At 46.0% G+C, this 18,807-nt stretch overlaps 1 protein-coding gene across 2 annotated transcripts in view; it reads right to left on the bottom strand.

Moving 5' to 3' along the window:
* Nucleotides 1–17,744: 17,744 nt before the first annotated feature.
* Nucleotides 17,745–18,807, bottom strand: part of LOC111530109 (sperm-associated antigen 11-like) — a 16,537-nt gene continuing 15,474 nt past the window's right edge. For both annotated transcript variants that reach the window (XM_023197159.2, XM_023197158.2), the window contains one exon: nucleotides 17,745–18,034. In XM_023197159.2, coding sequence (XP_023052927.1) covers nucleotides 18,000–18,034 — 35 coding nt within the window. In that variant the 3' untranslated portion in view covers nucleotides 17,745–17,999. The remainder of the gene's footprint in view (nucleotides 18,035–18,807) is intronic.

Genomic DNA, 18,807 nt, shown 5'->3' with positions numbered 1-18,807 from the left:
GAAAGGTGTGCTTGGTCACTTTATAAAGGTTCCAGCCATGGCTGCAATTCTTGTCATGTTACAGTGATGAGACTATGACATGTTTCCTGATGCATCATACCAATGCCTCTCACCATGCAGAACACACCCACACACTCAGTTAATTAGGAACCCAATGGAGAGGCAGAGCTCCCTGTGAATGTGTGGCTGTCCTGGAGCTCTCTGGGCTCCAGGGGCTTGTTTGAGTGTGGGTTGGATTGGGTTGTGGGTACAGATAGGGCTGGCATGGGCAAGAATGCCCCCTTTGGGGAGTAGTCTCAGGGCATGTGGCTGGGGCCTGACTTGTCCGTACTTTGTTACTCTGGAGCTTTTCTTCCTCTTCCTAAAATGCTGGGAGAGTCTAAGACCCTCCTGGAGACCAAATAAATCCAGCCCTGGACATATTCAGGATCTGGCAATAGGACTAGCTTTTTGGTAGTGAAGTAAGGGAGGAAAATGGGCTATATTCCCTGTCCCCCTGGGCCTTGGCCTATGATGGAGTGCTATAATTTGAGTGAAACATGGGTCATTCTTTCATTTTTATTGCGGGGGGAGACAGAGTCTCACTCTCTTGCGCAGCCTGGAGTGCAGTGGCCTGATGACAGCTCACAGCAGCTTGAGCTGTCAGGCTCAAGAGGTCCTCCCACTTCAGTCCCCTGAGTAGCTGGGACCACAAATGCATGCCTCCACACCTGGCTAAATTTTAAATTTTCTGTAGAAAATAAAGTGGGTTCTCACTATGCTGCCCAGACTGGTTTTGAGCCCGGATGTGAACTCCTGGGCTCAAGCAATCCTCCCGCTTCAGCCTCCTAAATTGCTGGGATTACTAGCATGAGCCACTGTGTGCAGCCCATGTCTGATTCTTCATCATTGTTTAAAACCTACCAAATTTATGAGTAAAGAAGGTGTTTAATTTTACTTCATCAGAGAAAGGGGATGCTGGGATGGTAGATTTAATAGACTGGCGTCTCCTCCTAGTCAAAGACTATCCCTGTGCAAAAGACGGGCTTCAGAATAGACATTTAAGACCTCAAGTTGCTCTTGACTCAGGAGCATTCGAGGTTGTCCAGGGGCCAGATGATTTCCCCTGGATGTAGATTCAACGTTTAGAGGGAAAAATGCTGAAAAAGAAAAAAAAAAAAAAAAAAAAAAAAAAAACAGCGATTAGACTTCAATGTTCAGGAATCCAATCGATGGGTTATATTTGGTTGACTATCAATTGGGAGCAAAGTAAGTCAATGACAGTGCAATTGGGAGCTGAAGTCACCATGATGTCTCCTAGCTGCTGCTTCATGTGAATGCAATTATAACGGATCCACTAAGGATCCAGGGTGTGTTAGTTCTGGCAGTGTGTGTTCAGAATTTGGGTGCACCACACTTGTCAGATTCAGTAAGCAAACTCTGAACACACACTATAGGAAGGGACAAGTATCATGTTTTCAGGGTAGGTGAGGGTGAAGTGGGTGAGATACAAAGAGGGACCAGTCTTGGTTCTTTCTCTCCAGAAGCTCCATGTAGGGCCAGGTAGATGGGCAGGCAGTCAAATGATAAATTTAGGATGGATTCTAATGGGAGTCATAGGAAGCGTTCAAGCGCAGGGCTGCAGAAATGTAGAAGAAAGATAACTCAGGCTAAGAGTGGAGCTCAATCAGCAGATGTAAGACTTTAGATTTGTAGATACTTCTTTTTAAAATCTAACTTTCCTCTTAAGTTCATGATTTGAGACAAAGCAATTGGAGATATTTATAAATGGGGGAAGGAGGTGAGTGTGGATGGGATGGGTGCTGACTTCACAGTCTTACTATGTCAGAGATAACAATGGCGTTGGGTGTTGTAGAAGGTTAGCACCAGCTCTCAGCCTGGGGTGCAGAGAGTCAGATGCTGGAGATGACTTGCTTTTCCACATGGAGAATAGACCTCCACAGATGAACCCCTGGTCTAACCTGTTCCTTCACAGACTGGGAGGCATTTTTATGACAACACCACTATTTCATAAAGGTTCCTTGGGAAGGAAAAAGCACCACTTTTTCTTGTCAACTAATTTGGGAGCTGGGAATTGGAGACTAGGCTGTGACAATCAGCCTTTTCAAGTTTGGACACACTCCTCACTCACAAAATCAGTTTTGAGGGGGACTTATGTGTTTTAAGAAAATTATAAAAGTAATGCATTTTTATGGTAAAATTTCAAACAATAGAAGAGAGAGACTGTGTAATTTACTTCTTTACTCCGGGGAACCACTGGTAACTGTGAATTGCCCTTTCCTTGGCTTATTACAATCCTTTTTGTGTCATAAATACTTTTAGCCTCCCAAATGATAACAATTACACATGTACTGTCCTAATAGTTGGGTGAATAAATTCATGCATCTGAAGCTTTACAACACTAACGAGAGCTGGGTCTTGTCACTCCCTGCGCCTGGGCTCTGAGTCACAACTCTTGGAACTGCAGATCCTGCAAATTTTTGCACTCCATGTGCTTGCTTTCCTTGTAGCTCTCACAGCCAACATTTCTACAATTTTGATTAGCTTGTGCGAGGAAGAGAAAGTTTAGTTATTTATCACCTTTGTTCATGTCAGACTTTCCTTTAATTATTCTTTTTAAATCCTGTTCTGAAAATGTGGAGCAGAGATGTGATTGGTCCAAGTTTTTGGCTTGAGGGCAGAGCTATGTGGAAGACAAACACCAGGTCTGAAGTGAGGCATCATCGGGCTGTGGTTCAGCCCTACCATGTATGGTGTGGGTTTACCTGAATAAATTACCTAAGCTCTGTGAGCATCTGTAACTCAGCAACAAAGCACAGAGAGCAGTACATTTCCTGTTTAGGTCACAGTGAAAGCCCTATGAGTTAATGGTGTGAAATTGACTTGTACATTGCAAATTACCATGTGACCCATGTATCACCAAAGTGTCACCCACGTGACCCTCGGCTAACAATATCAAGCCTCTGACATGGGCTTCCAGCACGGGAATCCAGGTTGTCAACTCTTCTTCATCTTGACATAGTCTAAGATGAAGGTTGGCTCAGCCATTCTCCTTTGCAGCCATTAATCTTGTCACAACCACCATTATATAAGTTATATAGAGGCAGACAGTTTTGCAATTTTATAGATGAGGACACTGAGGCTCAGAGAGGTTGAGTGACATGCTGTAGTGAATGGCAGCATTGTGACCTGAAGCCAGCATGGCCAGTCATTCCTCTGTCTGCTCTCAGAGCCATCCCTTGCCTGCTGGTGGTCTACACTCCTGTGTAGTGGTCTATACTTAGGTGTGTACCCTTTTCCATCACTCCATTGTCCCTAAACTCACTGCACCCTTGCATCTCAAGAAATCTGTCCAAACTACTTTTCCTAAGTTCAGCCAAGCCTTTTACATCCCCAGTTCAATGGATTTTTTTGTCTGTAATCTCCCAACCTGACCACTTTGCAATATGTGTCTTGTAAGGCCACTTTCAGAAACCTATTCCTCCATTTCAATTCAACATCCAGAGAACTTCATGGACACCTGCTCTGTATTAGGGTCTTTGGACCTGGTGCTGTGCAGGATAGAAAGATAAACAATATTTACTCTCTAGGCTCTGAATTTTCACTATTTCCCAGTCTAATGGAAAAAGATAACAAGCTGACACAGTAACACGATGTAACAGACATCTGCTTTCCATTTTCTCCTCCTGTCCTTCCCATTACTGCCTTTGATTCATCATGGAACTTTTCTTCCTTCTCCTGTCCCTGAAGTCCCCAAAAGGGAGCATCTTCAATAATTTAACATCTTTATGGCAATCATAATGATGATGATGACAACGATCCTCCTCCTTGTCATCATCACCACATCATCGTAACAGATTTATTGAGCACATATTATGTTCCAGACACTATGCTAAGCAATTTACTTGCATTTATTTCATTTGAATCTTGCAATAATTTAATAATGTTGATACACTTACTTGCATTTCACAAATGGGGAAACTGAGACCTAGAAGGCCAGTTGATGCTCCCATGCTCCTAACTGTATTCCAGATACTTACTTGCTGGCCTCTGCTGGCTTCATACGATCTTTGGGATGTGGTTATCTGTGCCTACATGTGGCTACCTTCCATCTTCATCTCTAGTCTGAACCATTTCTCCAATGTTCTCAACCAATCTTTACATCACTTGAATATCTTTACCATCTTGATAACATTAACACCTTGTACCTCTTCTCTCTTTCTGTAAACATCAACTTCACTCCCCAGATTGCTTGGTGACAGAGGCTGGAAACTAGATTATTTCTGACTCTTTGCTTCCTAATTGCTCAGACACCATCACTCATGGCATCTTTTCTTTCTTTCTTTCTTTTTTTTTTTTTTTTTTTTTTTTGAGACAGAATCACACCCTGTCTCCCAGGCTGGAGTGAAGTGACACAGTCTTGGCTCACTGCAACCTCCATCTCCCGGGTTCAAGCGATTCTCCCACCTCAGCTTCCCAAATAGCTGGGACTACAAGTATGCGCCATCATGCCCAACTAATTTTTGTATTTTTAGTAGAGACAGGGTTTCACCATGTTGGCCAGGCTGGTCTCGAACTCCTGACCTCAATTGACTTGCCCTCCTCGGACTCCCCATGTGCTGGGTTTACAAGCATGAGTCACCATGTGTGGCCAGGCATCAGCCAATTCTTTTTACAAAGTGGTTTGCATAATTTTCAGGGACCAACCCAAACACCAGCTCCTCGTGATCCCAATCACCCCAGTTGAAAGTGATCCCTCCCTCCTCTGCAGTTCTGCAGAGCACATTTTGCATGACACTTGGAGCTTCTACCAAGTTCCATAATGAATGCCATATACTATTTGTGAACATTTCTTATTATCTTTAATAGATGGTGTCTTTTCATTTATGTCCTTACGTTAATGAGTAAGTACATACTCAAGTCCTATGTTGCTTTCACCCTTTAGATAACAAGAATTATTTTCAAATCCTAGAATATCCCCTAGGATGCTCAGGATGAATATTACAAAGAAGAAATAATTCCAGAAGATCAAGGAAACAGGGAGAGAACGCTAGCAGCTAATGCAAAGACAACAAATGATTTACAACATGAGAACAATCTGAACACACTTATGGTTTAACAAAACATAAATAAATTTGTGAGATACTGAGTGTGGCAGGCAGCCACTAAATGGCCCCCAAAACCCCTGCCTTTAGGGAATGCTGGTATCGTGCTTTGGTACAGATATGATATGATATGGATCAGAAGCTTACGAGACTGAAGGCCAGAAGACCAAGAACTGAACTCAGGGCTGCTGTGTTTCGGATGCCAGCGGGAGAAAGAGGCAGACCTGAGTGCCAGAGCCATCTAGAAGAAGCAATCAAGAGTTAATACAATGGTTGAGCATGAGAGAAGAAATTAAGAGAGGAGGCAGGCTAGGGAGACTGTTCAGGGGACAGGGTAGATGGCGGTCCCATTAATTAGAATTAAAGTGGTGATACCAGCAGGCACTGAGGGAGACATGCTATGGAGAGAGACAGCCAGGGTTAACATATGACATCTTTTTTAAACAGGCTCAAACTAGTTTAGGAATTTATAGCCTTAGCAGGGATGCGGGGTTGCCTGCCTTTCCCAGAGTTTCTAAAATCCTGCCTGACAAGACGGGGATGACTCTCCTAATTCCTGTGGACAAAATCAAGGAGCAGATAAGTGTATGAGAAATTCATATAAAGTTACCCTAAAGACATTTGTCTACCCATCTGGTGGCAACATTTTTACCACAAATAGAATGAAGGGCATAATAGTGCCTCAACTTCTGTTTACACGGTGATACTCCAGTTGGATTCTTCCTATTTAATCATAGCCCTGTCCCAGTGAAATCTCACCCTATACCACCTCTGGCCACCAGCCTACACAGCTCTGCAGGCTGCTTCCTCAGGCAGGACTTTTAGGGGACAGGTGGCTCTTACAAAACAATCATGAGGTCAACTCATCAATGGGCTGGTAGCCGAGGTGGGGAAGTGATGCATCCAAGGCAAAAGGTGTGACCCAGGGGACTTTTTTGTTAAAATAGCTCAGCTGCCACTGTCCTTTCTTCAGAACTGGTAATTGAAATGAGCCTATTTACTGATGTGGTAATAGGCCATGGATGACTATTAAATAATTTGCACATTGTGGCTGGTACCTCTGGAGCTGTTATTACGAACCTGGCATTGCAGTTGGTGCTTTAATGCATTTCTCTGACAAGAAAAGGGCATAAAGTAGGTATCAGAATTTTTACTTAAGGATAAGGAGGAGGCACAGTGGCTCATATGTGTAATCCTAGCACTTTGGGAGGTCAAGGTGGGTGGATCACCTGAGGTCAGGAGTTTGAGACCAGCCTGGCCAACATGGTGAAACCCCGTGTCTACTGAAAATACAAAAATTAGCTAGGAGTGGTGGCGGGCACCTGTAATCTTAGCTACTTGGGAGGCTGAGGCAAAAAAGTTGCTTTAACATGGGAGGTGGAGGTTGCAGTGAGCCGAGAGCACGCCATTGCACTCCAGCCTTGGCGACGGCGAAACTCTGTTTCAAAAAAAAAAAATTAGGAAACTAAGGCTAAGACAAATGAAATAACTTTCTAAAATTTGAAGCCCAGGACCCTCAGGCTCACAGATTATGCTAACTACTTGCTTTATTATTCAGGTTATTGTAGTTATATTTTATATCCATGTTTTCGTCAAAGGTTTTTGGTGTGGGGTTTCCCAGTGGAAAGGTAAATGATTATATATGGTAGAGAATAAATGAGAGAGGGCTTGGGGAAATGGAAGCCATACCTCACCCACTTGACCCAGACCATGGGGCTACTCCTGTTTTGAGGATTTCCAGCTAACTGCCTTATAAAAGTACATAGCATGGTATTTATGGTGCTAGAGCACCAAGAAAAAATCAATAAAATGATGAATTTGACATCTCTGGCTCAATCTCCTCTTCCATATTTTTCAAGATATTTTATGATTGCATATATTAGGGGCCAACAAACCTTTTCTGTAACAGGCTAGACAGTAAATATTTCCAGGCATTGCTGGCCATGTGGCTTCTGTTGCAACTACTTAATTCTGCAGGTGTAGTACAGAAGCAGTCATAAACAATACATAAACAAATGGCCGTGGCTTTGTTCCAATAAAAATTTATTTATAAAACGGGGTGGCAACTGGATTTAGCCAGTAGTCCATAGTTTTCTGACCCCTGGCATACATTTGTGAGACACTGAGTGTGTGGCCGGCAGCCTCTATGATGGCTGCCAGGGATCCCTGTCTTTGTGAAATGCTGTTATTCGTGCTCTAGTGTAAGCCACTCCTTTTGATTATGAGCTGACTGCATTCACTCATTTCTAATAAATAGATTATAAGTCTATGAAGCAATAGATTATAACCTAATCTCAGAAGTCATGAGAGTAAGCTATAAAAAGGCTGTGGGTTCAGTTTTGGATGCCTTCTCACTCTTCTTGCTCTTAGGGAAGCCAGCTGCCATGTTTTGAGCTGCCCTATGGGGAGACTTTCAAGGCAATGAACTGAGGGGGTTCTCTGGCCAACAGCTAGGGAGGTGCTGAGGCTCTGAATATACCAGCCCACACGGAACTAACTCCCGCCAGTAACCACGTGAGTGAGTTTAGGGAAGTAGATCCTTCCCTGTGTAGGCTTTGGATAAAACTGCAGCCCTGGCTGACAACTTAACTGAAACTTCGTGACTGAGCTTGACCTAGAAGCACCCAGCTGGGCCATGCCTGGATTCTACAATCCACAGAATGTGTGAGATAAACAATGTTTGTTCTTTTCATCCACTAAGTTTTGGGATAATTTGTTACACAGCAATGGATAACTAACATAGTGAGGTATAGTGCAAAGAACAGAAGAGATTTAGAGACCTATGTTCCAGTCCCAGTTTTCTAACAAATTTACTATGTAAATTTAGACTAACTGTCAACCAAGTCAGGCCCTTCCATTTTTTATTCTGCCTACAAAAGGGAAAGGAATCATGGATTTCTGAGGTCTTTACAGGTCTAAGTCTTCATGGTTCATTGAATTGAGTCAAGCTGATTCCTGCATCTAAACCAGAGTCTTGAACTGGAGACCTATGAGTCAAATATAGTCCATCGACGTATTTTGATATTAGGTGTCAACATTAAAAATTTTGTATAAAAATCCAGCTTTCTCACTTCTTCAGAAAAATGCAATGATTAAACCACCAGGGCTCACATTTCTACATGGAACACTAAGATTTATCAAAAAAATCTCTTGTCCCGTTATATCAGGGGTCCCTAACCTTTGGGCCATGAACCAGTACCAGTCCATGGACTGTTAAGAACCACGCCACAGAGCATGAGGTGGGCGACAGGCAAGTGAGCGAAGCTTCCTCTGTATTTACAGCTGCTCCTCGTCACTCGCAGCGCCACCTGAGCTCCACCTCCTGTCAGGGAAGTGGCAGCATTAGATTCTTATAGGAGCACGAACCCTATTGTGAACTGTGCAGGCCAGGGATCTGGGTTGCATGCTTCTTATAAGAATCTAGTGCCTAAAGATCTGTCACTCTCTCCTATCACTCCTGATAGAGCTCTTTATTTGCCGGAAGACAAGCTCAGGGCTCCCACTGATTCTACACTATGATGAGTTGTATAATTATTTCATTGTATGTTACAATGTACAATGTAATAATAGAAACAAAGTGCACAATAAGTGTAATGCACTTGAATCATTCCAAAACCATCTCCCCCACCTTGGTCCATGGAAAAATTGTCTCCTACAAAACTAGCCCCTGGTGCCAAAAAGGATGGGGACAGCTTATTTACATAGAATATGAGTGCTCCAATGCACTGCAGTATCCAATTCCTTACTATCTCTCACTGGCCTGGCTCTGATGGACTTTGGGGAACCACTTGAATGACGCTTGATTTTATGTTGAGATCTTTCCTAAAACAGAGAAATTATGTTCTTTTACCATCTGGTTGTATCTTGGGTCCAGGACACTGGCTAATTTTTAGTTCAATGTGGCCTTTGCGAAGTTCTATGATGTCATAACATCTAGATCCACACGTCCTGCCAGCACAAACTTCAGGGAAATCCCAGATTAGAGCCACATATTCCTATGTTAGAACATTAGAGCTCTTACGTTCTTCTCTCTTCCTCATATCTAGAATACTTCTTATCCCTCCATCTTTATAGAAAAACACAGATACTTCTACATACACACACACATTTCTAGTTTCACACCATTGTGTTTGGTAAAATATACTTCATATGATGTTAATGATGTTAATCTTCTTAATTTTCTTTATTTAAATGTATTAACTTGTTTTGTGACCTAACATGTGATCTACTCTGGAGAATATTCTATGTGCCCTTGAGAAGAATGTGTATTCTTCTCTTGCATAGAATGTTCAGGATGTGTCTGTCAGGTCCATTTGGCCTTTAGTGTTGTTCAAGTTCACTGTTTCTTTATTGTGCTTCTTTCTGGATGACCTATCCAATGTTGAAAGTGGAGCACTGAAGTCTCTGCTGTTACTGAATTGCTCTTACTCCGTTCAGTTCCGTAAATCTCCACTTTATAGATTTACAATTATTATCTTGAGGAATTGGCCACTTTATCATTCTATAATAACCTTATTTGTCTCTTGTTACAGTTTTTGACTTAAAGCCTATTTTATCTGATATAGGTATGCCACTCTTGCTCTTTTTGGTTACCATGTGCATGAAATGTTTTTTCCCATCCCTTCACTTTCAGCCTGTGTGAGGTCTTCTAGCTGAAGCGAGTCTCTTGTGGACAGAATATAGTTGGATCTTGCTTTTTTATACATTCAACCACTTTACATGTTTTGATTAGAAAATGTAATCCATTTACATTCAAAGGGATAGGTAATGACTTACTATTGTTATGTTGTTGATTGTTTTTCTTTACTGTTTGTAGTTCCTTTGCTTATAAAATCAATGTACTATTCTCTTTCTAAACTTCAGATCTCAGAGTGTATTTAAGAATATCACGTCTTTGAGCAGTTGCTCATTAATTCAATCTCAAAACTGGGCATCTTCTTTAAGTCAAGCTATGAGATCCTCACGCCATCCTGTGCAATGGCAAACCAAAAATGTGTTTTAGTTTTTCTCCAAAGTATATTGAAATCTCTTTATCTAGTTTTTGCAGATGGAAGATTATAGGAGTGGAAGTCAATACCCTCCTCTTCTCTATTAATCTCTGATATAAGCATGTGCACAGAGGTGGTTTTTGGCATTTCTCCAATTTCTGGGGACAGCCTCTTTGAAAAGAAAGTCTTTTTTTTTCTCTTTTTTTATTTCCATAAAGGCTACTCAGCCAAATAAATGAGATAACTGTTTATTTCCCTACCCAACATCCTATTTGTTATTTTTTCAAGATTCCAACTTCTTCTTACCTTTTTTGCTTTTTTCTGGGAAAAAAAAATATTTAATTAGATCCTAACTTGAAGAATTCAGGCTCAACACCTCCTGAGATAGAAAAAGGGGGTGACAGTGTGCCTTAATGATCCAAGAAGGCATGAGGTGGAGCAGGAAAGAAATCAAATGCTACTTTGGTGAACAATAAGATCCTAACTCTTGGGGAAGTGAGAAGCATCTCAGTAATCAAGGAAATATTTCTTTCTTCACTTTGGGTTAAGACTGTACAGTCCTCAAAACCTAACATTTGTCCTGGGGAATTGTACAGATGTTCTATCTAACAGGTTCATGAGCTATGAAATAAGCTTGTCTGCACTCACCCTGGTGGGCATGCATGGAGAAAGCCTGAGGGTTGGACCAGCACCCAGTAGACAAGGCGTTTTGGAGAGCTCTGCCCTTCAGGCTTAATGTTCTCTGGAGTTTGGGTGTGACTAGACACCCGTGGTATTTCTGCTGTTGTTCTTGGTGACTGTTTCAGCCTGTTTAAGGGAAGGGAAGAGGTGCTGGGACAATAAAGTGGCGCCCTCGCTGCTGGCAGGTGGGAGGGAGCTACCCCAAGCAGTGAAGGAGAGAAGAAGGGTGAATGAAGGAGGAGGACAACTTGGGGTCAAGAGACTGAGGCTGGAACATGTAAGAGCCCACTGGCCTTTTAAAGGACTAAGCAAAGAAACTTCCCTTTTGGAATCTGGGAAAAGCATAAACGTTCCAGACTTTGATTTGTCGCCCTTTGATAAAATCTCCAGAAACTTTGGTAAAATGTTCTGTTTGTACTGCATAGGTCTCGTACAAAAGTGTGAGGGAGTTTGAGGGAACTTGTGGTCAGGGGAGGGTCGCTGTGGTCCACTGCAACCCTCCTGTGTGCTCCTGGAAAGAGGGCATCACCTTTTACATGGAGGTGACCACAGCAGAAAACCAGGACCCACACAGCAGGTCCTCGGCTCCGGGGGATGCTCAATGCTCACAACACATAGGAGGACCCAGAAACACTTTGTTCAGGAAGAACAACTCTGTACTTCAAGCAATGGTTCTGAGCTCTGGACGCAGAAGAAGCGCAATGAGGTAGCTTAATAAAAACAGCTAAAGATCTGCCCCAGACAAGGAAGTTAGGTCACTGTAGGAGGTGCCTTAGCATAATATTTAATTTTCAAAAGCGGCCAAGATGGGACCGAGAACCACAAGATTTGAGGAAGATGACTCCTTAAGGATGAAGACACTCATCTGGCTTAGAGACACAACCCGGCCTGTAGCTGGTACCATCTGCACCTCAGGCTTCTCCCCGTAACAACTCAGTGACAACAGCAAACTCAAATGTGAAGCTTTTCCAGTTCCTTTGGTTTTGCTCACCTGTGACATGCACCACACCTAGCATCAAACATCGCAGCTGAATATTCAGTCCTGTGAGTCACCGTGACTCTCTGCCATCAGCTGGTCAGGCAGATGTGAGTTTCAGGAAGCCCGAGGCTGGCACATCCCCCTGCCGGGAACAGACCCAGTCCCTGCCTTGTCTTGTGGCATGAATGTGCATTCCTGGTGCTGAGACTGTCCGGCCACCTTTACTCCTAGTCATGCTAGAGTCTGCCAGGCTTTCCTCACCTGGAGGAGGACACATGAGTCTTGTGGGAGGAACTGTATAGATGGACACTCAGCTTTAGAGGAAGAAGGATGGAGAAGCACAATGATGCCGAAATGCTGCCTTCCAAGACTTCTTCAGCTGTAGCAACTTTCCCCACCTCCAGGCACTACCACATGCCTGGTCAATCCTACCCAGAAGCTGAGAGTCTCTTTGTCGCCTGGTCCCCCCATTGATGTCCCTCTACCCGGCCTTGCAGCTGATGCTTCTCTCCATGGGCTCCCCCACCCAGGATCCAGGCGCTGAGTCAACTGGGAAGCAGGAAGGGAGGGCAGAGTCCCTTTGACTCTCCCCACATTCTGATGGGGCTAATCTGTCACTCTTCCGGGTGCCAGCCACTGGGCTAGTCCTTAACTTCCTTCCTTCATTTCTTCCTCCCTTCCTCCCACTATCATTCCTCCCTCCCTTTCCTCCTTCTTTCCACAAACATAGGCATCCAGCTAAATATTCAGGAAAACAAATGGTGCACAGGTCACAGGCTCTGGGTGGCACAGGAGTCTGCTGTAGAGGACAGCAGACACAGGAGGCAGTTGCATGGTGATGGCAGTGGGGGAGTCACAGGAGGGGCAGCTACCCACACTCGGTCCTGAGCGTTAGCTTCCCAGAGAAAGTGTAGCCAGAGCTGCGACCTAAAGGGTGAATAGGGGAAAATGTGAGCAACGCCCCGGGTGTAGGAACCAGAGGGGGTGCAAAACTGGAAAATAAAAAAGGCATGTGAGTTCAGGAATTTAAAATACCTTGGGGCTGGAAGTGGTGGCTCAACACCTAAAAAAACTAGCAGTGTGCGATGGTGCATGCCTGTGGTCCCAGGTATTTGGGAGGCTAAGGTGGGAGGATCGCTTGAGCCCAGGAGGTGGAGGCTGCAATGAGCCGTAATAGTGCCACTGTACTCCAGCCTGGGCAACAGGGTGAGACCCTGTTTCAAAAAACAATGGCAACAAAAACAATACTTTGGGCTGGTTGGAGATGAACCAGGTAGCGTTTCTGGCTGGAGAGTTTCGCAGGGGCTTCTGTACAAGGGGTCTTGGGGACCCTATCGGGAAGTTTGGGGCTAACCAGGAGGACAGTGAGCAGCTTGTGATGAGGTTTAAGCAGTCAATGCGGGGGTCAGACTCGGCTTCAGGACAGTCAGCCGGATACCTAGGGAGGCCTGGGAGCACCAGGCCCAGCGTCAGGGAGACCCCTGAGCTCCTTCCGGTCTGGTGCTCATCGCCCCTTTACAGGCCACCTGGCTTTGGTTTTGATGTCTTCGTCTTGCTTTTAGACCAAAACCGGCTGCTGAATCCATGCCCAGGGCCTGGGACCTGGCTTTGCTCTCTGCTGGCCTCCCCGTGCTTGCTCCCCGAGGCTTTCCCACTTGTCATTTTCAGCTTCCATGCTGTACCCAGGATCCCACCGCAGGAAGGAAGCCAGCTCGCTCCGCTACATCGAGTTTTTGCTTCTCTCTTGATTTTCTGCACCGTGTAGACCCACTCGGGGACTGGGGGAGCCTACTGTAGTGAGGGATCTCATGCCTGACCCTTCTCTCTCCCTGCAGCCCTGCATTGGAGTCCTGGAACATGAGAAGCTGGCAATTCAAGGCCTGACAGCAGGCTTAAGCCAGTGTCTCGAGGCATGGAACTGTACCTCCAGCTCCATTTATTTTTTGAGTAGGAAATATGAACAATGAATTCAAACTTCTCCTTGGAAGTTCAGATGGCAGGAGGAGAGGCCTGCTGTGCTAACATGGATCAAAGGGATGGAGACTTTCGAGTGTAAAATCATTCACCAGCTTCTCCTGATACCCACTGCTCGCACAGACACACATCTCCCTCCTTCCAGGGCCATCTTGCCAGGCTCCTGGCTGCTTCCTTTCTCCTGAGACAGGGCAGGGGCCCTTATCTCTTAATCTTGAGGTGAGCTCTGAAATACCTGAGATGGCTTCCCAGCGCGGCGTGGAGCAAAGCCCACACGTCGTTTTCCACCTTGCCCAAATCCAGTAGTAATACACGCATTTGGCAGAAACCCCAAACTCCTTTCACACATTCCCACCAAAGCGAGAGTAGGAGACTCCGCTCCTTTCTTCCACTTTACCAGCTGTGTGCCCTTGGGCAAGTTTCTTAACTTGGGTGAGTTTCCATTTCTTCATGTCCAAGTAATAATAACCTCTTCACTGCAGATCAAGTGTATAACATAAAAAGCAATTCTTAATGCATGGTCTTCTGTTCACCTTGTTGTGACCACAGTGGTTGTCACAAGCACTATTTATTAAGAGAGGGAGAGCTAGAAGTGACATTGTGGGTGAACAGCATGTCTCCTATATTTGAAGGCATAGGAACCATGTGGCATAAGGGACAGTGCACCAGGTTGGGGGCCCATCTGGGTCCACCATTGACTTGCTCTGTGCAGACATGCCTCTTGAACCTTAAAATAGAGTAAAAGTCGGCTGGCTCCTGGCTACGTGGCTCTGGGTGACTTCACATCTCTGAGCCTTAGGTATCTCATCTGCAGTGTGGGTATATTCATGCCACTCCAGAGATGCCAGAGATGACCTGGGATCAATGCATGGTCAGTGCTTGGCATAGAAGCTGGAGTGGAGAAAGAGTTCAGTAAGCTCCACGGAGCTGGGAGAGGTGGTGTTGCTAGGTCTACCTGCAGGAGGTGCTTGGGCCCCTGGGAGTTTAGCAGCAGAGTTCTTCTCTACCTGTACGCTGGACAGATCTGGTCTGAGCTCTGCATCTGCCTAGGCCTTGTCTGTGCTGGTGCTTGTGTCCCGTCCTAGGGGCCTCCCGCTGGGTAACCACAGTGACCACGAAGCCCTTGCTGGCCTGTCTATGGGGTGGGCTACTCCTTTGTGTGCATTCTCAGATTTAGGCAGAACAGGCACATGTTTCCCTGCAGGTGAGAACTATGACTAAGCTTCCAGTGGCGTCACCTGCAGAACAACCTGCAGGTGATCTCACACACGCGTGGCATCCCACGGGGAGGAATCCTGGGAACAGCTTGAACCTCTGGCATCCCGCCATCCCGAGGACCATCAGGATTTTAGAGATGCTGTTTATGGTCTTCTGAGTGTGGCGGACCCTTGCTTCTCCCCCGAGTGAGGGAGGAAGCCGAGGACCTTGGGTGAATTTCTTTTACAATTTTGTGTGAATTTCTTAATGTTCAGGTGTGCCTGGCTGAGAAATGGTAGACTAGGTTCATTCCAAGCAGATGACATTATTTGTGTGCATAGAGGGGGATGCGGAAGGCAATTCCAAAAGAGGAATTTTAGTATTCTGAGCTATTGCAGTGTTATTGTTAAAGCACATACATAGCCTATGGTCCTGCAAGAGTAGTATTTTGAAAGGTTTCCTTGTTTTGTTAAAAATCCGTCTTACCGCTTTATTGTTGCAGTATCTTAGCAGAGAGCCATTTTCAGGTGGTGGATAATCAGCCCAGGAGAGCTACGCTGCCCATCTCTGCCTCATGTGAGGAAGGAAAGGGGCTTGGAGGAGTTTCGGTGGGAAGGACCTACTCGTCACCCCCAGCACAGAATTGTCATGTGGGTGGGATTTGGTGGTAATAAATCACCTTCAGAGATGGGTGGCAGGACAAGAGCCTCACCTTTCTGTGACGATTATTCGCATTCAAGGGTTCCAAGAGGTGAGGACAGGCCTGACTGCCTTGATCTGAAGAGCCCAGACCAACTCTAAAATGTTTAGACATTGAACTTATGTGGGAGATTGGCTCACGCATAGGTGGTTTAAAACTCCATTCTGGGCCGGGCGCAGTGGGTGACGCCTGTAATCCCAACACTTTGGGAGGCCAAGGAGGGTGGATCACCTGAGGTCAGGAGTTCAAGACCAGCTGGCCAACATGGCAAAACCCTGTCTCTACTAAAAACATAAAAATTAGCCAGGTGAAGTGGTGCACACCTATAATTCCAGCTACTTGGGAAGCGGAGGCAGGAGTATTGCCTGAACCTGGGAGGTGGAGGTTGCGGTGAGCTGAGATCACACCATTGCATTCCAGCCTGGGTGACAGAGTGAGACTCAGTCTCAAAAAAAAAAAAAAAAAAAAGAAAAAAAAATCCATTCTGGCTATAATTGCATAGTGAGACACTATGTGTAAATGATACGTGTATCTGCATGCGTGTAGTTTAGTCACTAAATTACTCCACCTGTGTGATGTTAAAATGCAATGTGCACTCTTTCCAGGTTGACAACAATCTCAAATCACATTTGCTGTATCTTATTTGAATCAAGAAGATCCAATTATTAGTTAATAAAATGAATCACCTGTACAGTCCCAATACTGTATGGTTCACAAGGAATTTTTATGTATCCTTTGTTTTCAAAATCAAAGAACACACGTGTGTTCAAATTACCACGGAAGGGCCAAAGCTCAGTGAGGCCAAGGACGGCAGACACAGGACAAGGATGCGGGCATTTTCATTCCTAGTTCAGGGCTTTTGCCAGGATGCCATGAGGCCCATCGGGGGATGGCTTTGTTTAATGACATCCTGGGTCCCTTTTCTGTCTATGATTCCATGAGGGAGGGACAGAGGGTGCACATGTCATGCCGTCAGAGGCAGATGCTCAGTGTGGAAGCTCAGGGGCCGGGGGTTCTTCACGTCTCCAGACCCCACATGTCGAGCCTGCCTGTCAGTTCTGCCGCCTCCCATGGCGTAAGTGTTAGGCTCCTGAAAATGAAGGGGTTACAAGTTCTGTTGTGAGACCCTATAATAAAGTAATAAAGGAGAGTTAATAAAGGCTTTGCCCCACCTTCTGACCGGAGTTTTAGAGACGAGTACCCCAATGGGAGGGGGAATGGCTGGAACGAGAAAAGGAAGAAGGCGGTGAAACCAGAGAGGTTGTGAGAGATAAGACAGGGATGTGGGCTTCAGGCTGTGAATAGGATGTGGCCACAGTCAAGTGGGATTTCCCGACATCCCCTGGTGAAACCTGCCCCAGCGCTTGGATTAAAAAGGACTGTAGTGACACACTGAAGAAGACCCTTGTTTGAGGCTTAGATTAATTCACTCATTCCTTCCTCTATTTGATATTTATTGTTCTTCACTGGTTACTAAAGGTGTAAATAGGATGGTTTGTGAGTACCAGGCCCTGTCCTTGAGGAGCTCAAGGTCTAGTGGGAGGACTGTAAATACGTAAGTAAATTATGGCAACAGAGTGACGAGACCCTATGATAGGGTGCACCAAAGTGTCTGAGGGGCAGAGACGTAGAGCAATTGATAATGCCAGGCAGGAATGTGGGGAGAGGGCCAGGAAGGCTTCAGAGTGGGATTGAAATTCAAGCCGATTTGAGTATGAGGAGGGAACAGCTTTGTCATCGTGGGTTACTGTGTCGTCTCAGGAAGCCGATTCCTTAGAGATACAGTGGAGATCATCATACTTATCTCAGAAGAAACACCTATGTGGAAAGTGTGAGGATTTGCCAAGAAAAGCATCCTGGACCCCTACTGGACCAGGCCTGGTCCTTCTGCCCCTGTCTGCTGGCTGGAGCTCCAGCCCACCACCAGGCAGCCTCCTGCCCCTCCTGGGGTTGGCAGAGGGTTCACGTACCTCTCAGTGCCAGCCAGAGAAGCAACTTGCAATGTCCTGGGTCTCCCAGCACCTGTTCCCAGTTTCCCCTGACCACAGGCTGACGGTGTTTTAGCAAAGACAAGGCAGGTGAATCCTCAAGTTGAAAACAGATCTGGACTGAGGGCAGGATGGGGTGGACACAATCACTACTTTTTTTGTCCTCCCACTGAGGATCATACTCTGGTCTCTCACATGGATGCGGGGGAAGCCAGTCCAGGGAGCACAGCCGAGAGGCAGCCCAGGCTTAGTCAGAGCCACCGACTGTGGGCGAGGCTCCTGCTCTTCAGGGAGCTGCCTTCTGGCCTCTAAGGCCGATCCGCCTGGGCCACCCTGTGGTCACAACTCCAGAAGACAGGAGGCAGGAAGAGGAAGGCTCTACTCTCCTTATCCACAGGGTTGTCTGTGCTGCTGGCCTGTCCCTGTTCCCAAATAAGAGCAGATGCACGACAGTACCTCAATAAATATCCCTGCGGATTCAGTCTGAACTTAATTCATTTCCACACACCTGGCGTGAATGGTACCCCGGGCAGGACAGAGACACATGAGGCACTGTAATCAGTGCCACGACATTCAGGCCAGAAGTGTTGGTAACCTGGGCCCCCTGGCTGTCCCCTGCGGTGACCCGAGCTGCTCCTGTCCTTAGCCCAGTGCCCACCTTCAGAACAGGTGGTCAAAAAAAAAATCCCATCTGCAGGCACTGGGGGGGGGGGAGGGGGCGGGGGCGGTGGCGGTGGCGGTGGTGGTGGTGGTGGCGGTGGTGGTGGTGGTGGTGGTGGTGCAGCGCGCCCCCGCGTGGTAGGTATTGGTATTACCGGGATGCCTGCCTGGCCCGGCCTTTCAGGCTTTGAAAAAGAGCGTTTTGGGGACTCTGTCTTAGAGCCACGCCAGGACTTTTTAGGACTGAGTTTAATCCTGTACAGACGGGGACAGGATGCTATGGAGATCTGCCCAGTATCCCAGAGGAGCGGAACAAGAATGTGAGCCCCAGTTTTGGGGGCTCACTTCGTCTCTGGGCTGATCCAGTCAGATTCATTCTCCGGCCTCACAGAGACACTTTACATTGAAAAAAAGAAAAAGAAAAAACAGTCAAAAAGTAAACAAAAATTGAAAAGGGAACAGAGCAACTCCGGAGCTCGCCCCTGAGGACTCCAGGAGCCTGCACCGCCTTCCCTCCCCTCCCCTCCCACCTCCC

This window comes from Piliocolobus tephrosceles, chromosome 7 (assembly GCF_002776525.5).
Source record: "Piliocolobus tephrosceles isolate RC106 chromosome 7, ASM277652v3, whole genome shotgun sequence".
Lineage (NCBI taxonomy): Eukaryota > Metazoa > Chordata > Mammalia > Primates > Cercopithecidae > Piliocolobus > Piliocolobus tephrosceles.
The sequence above is the reverse complement of the archived record's forward strand: the minus strand, read 5'-3'. Positions and strand labels throughout refer to the sequence as shown.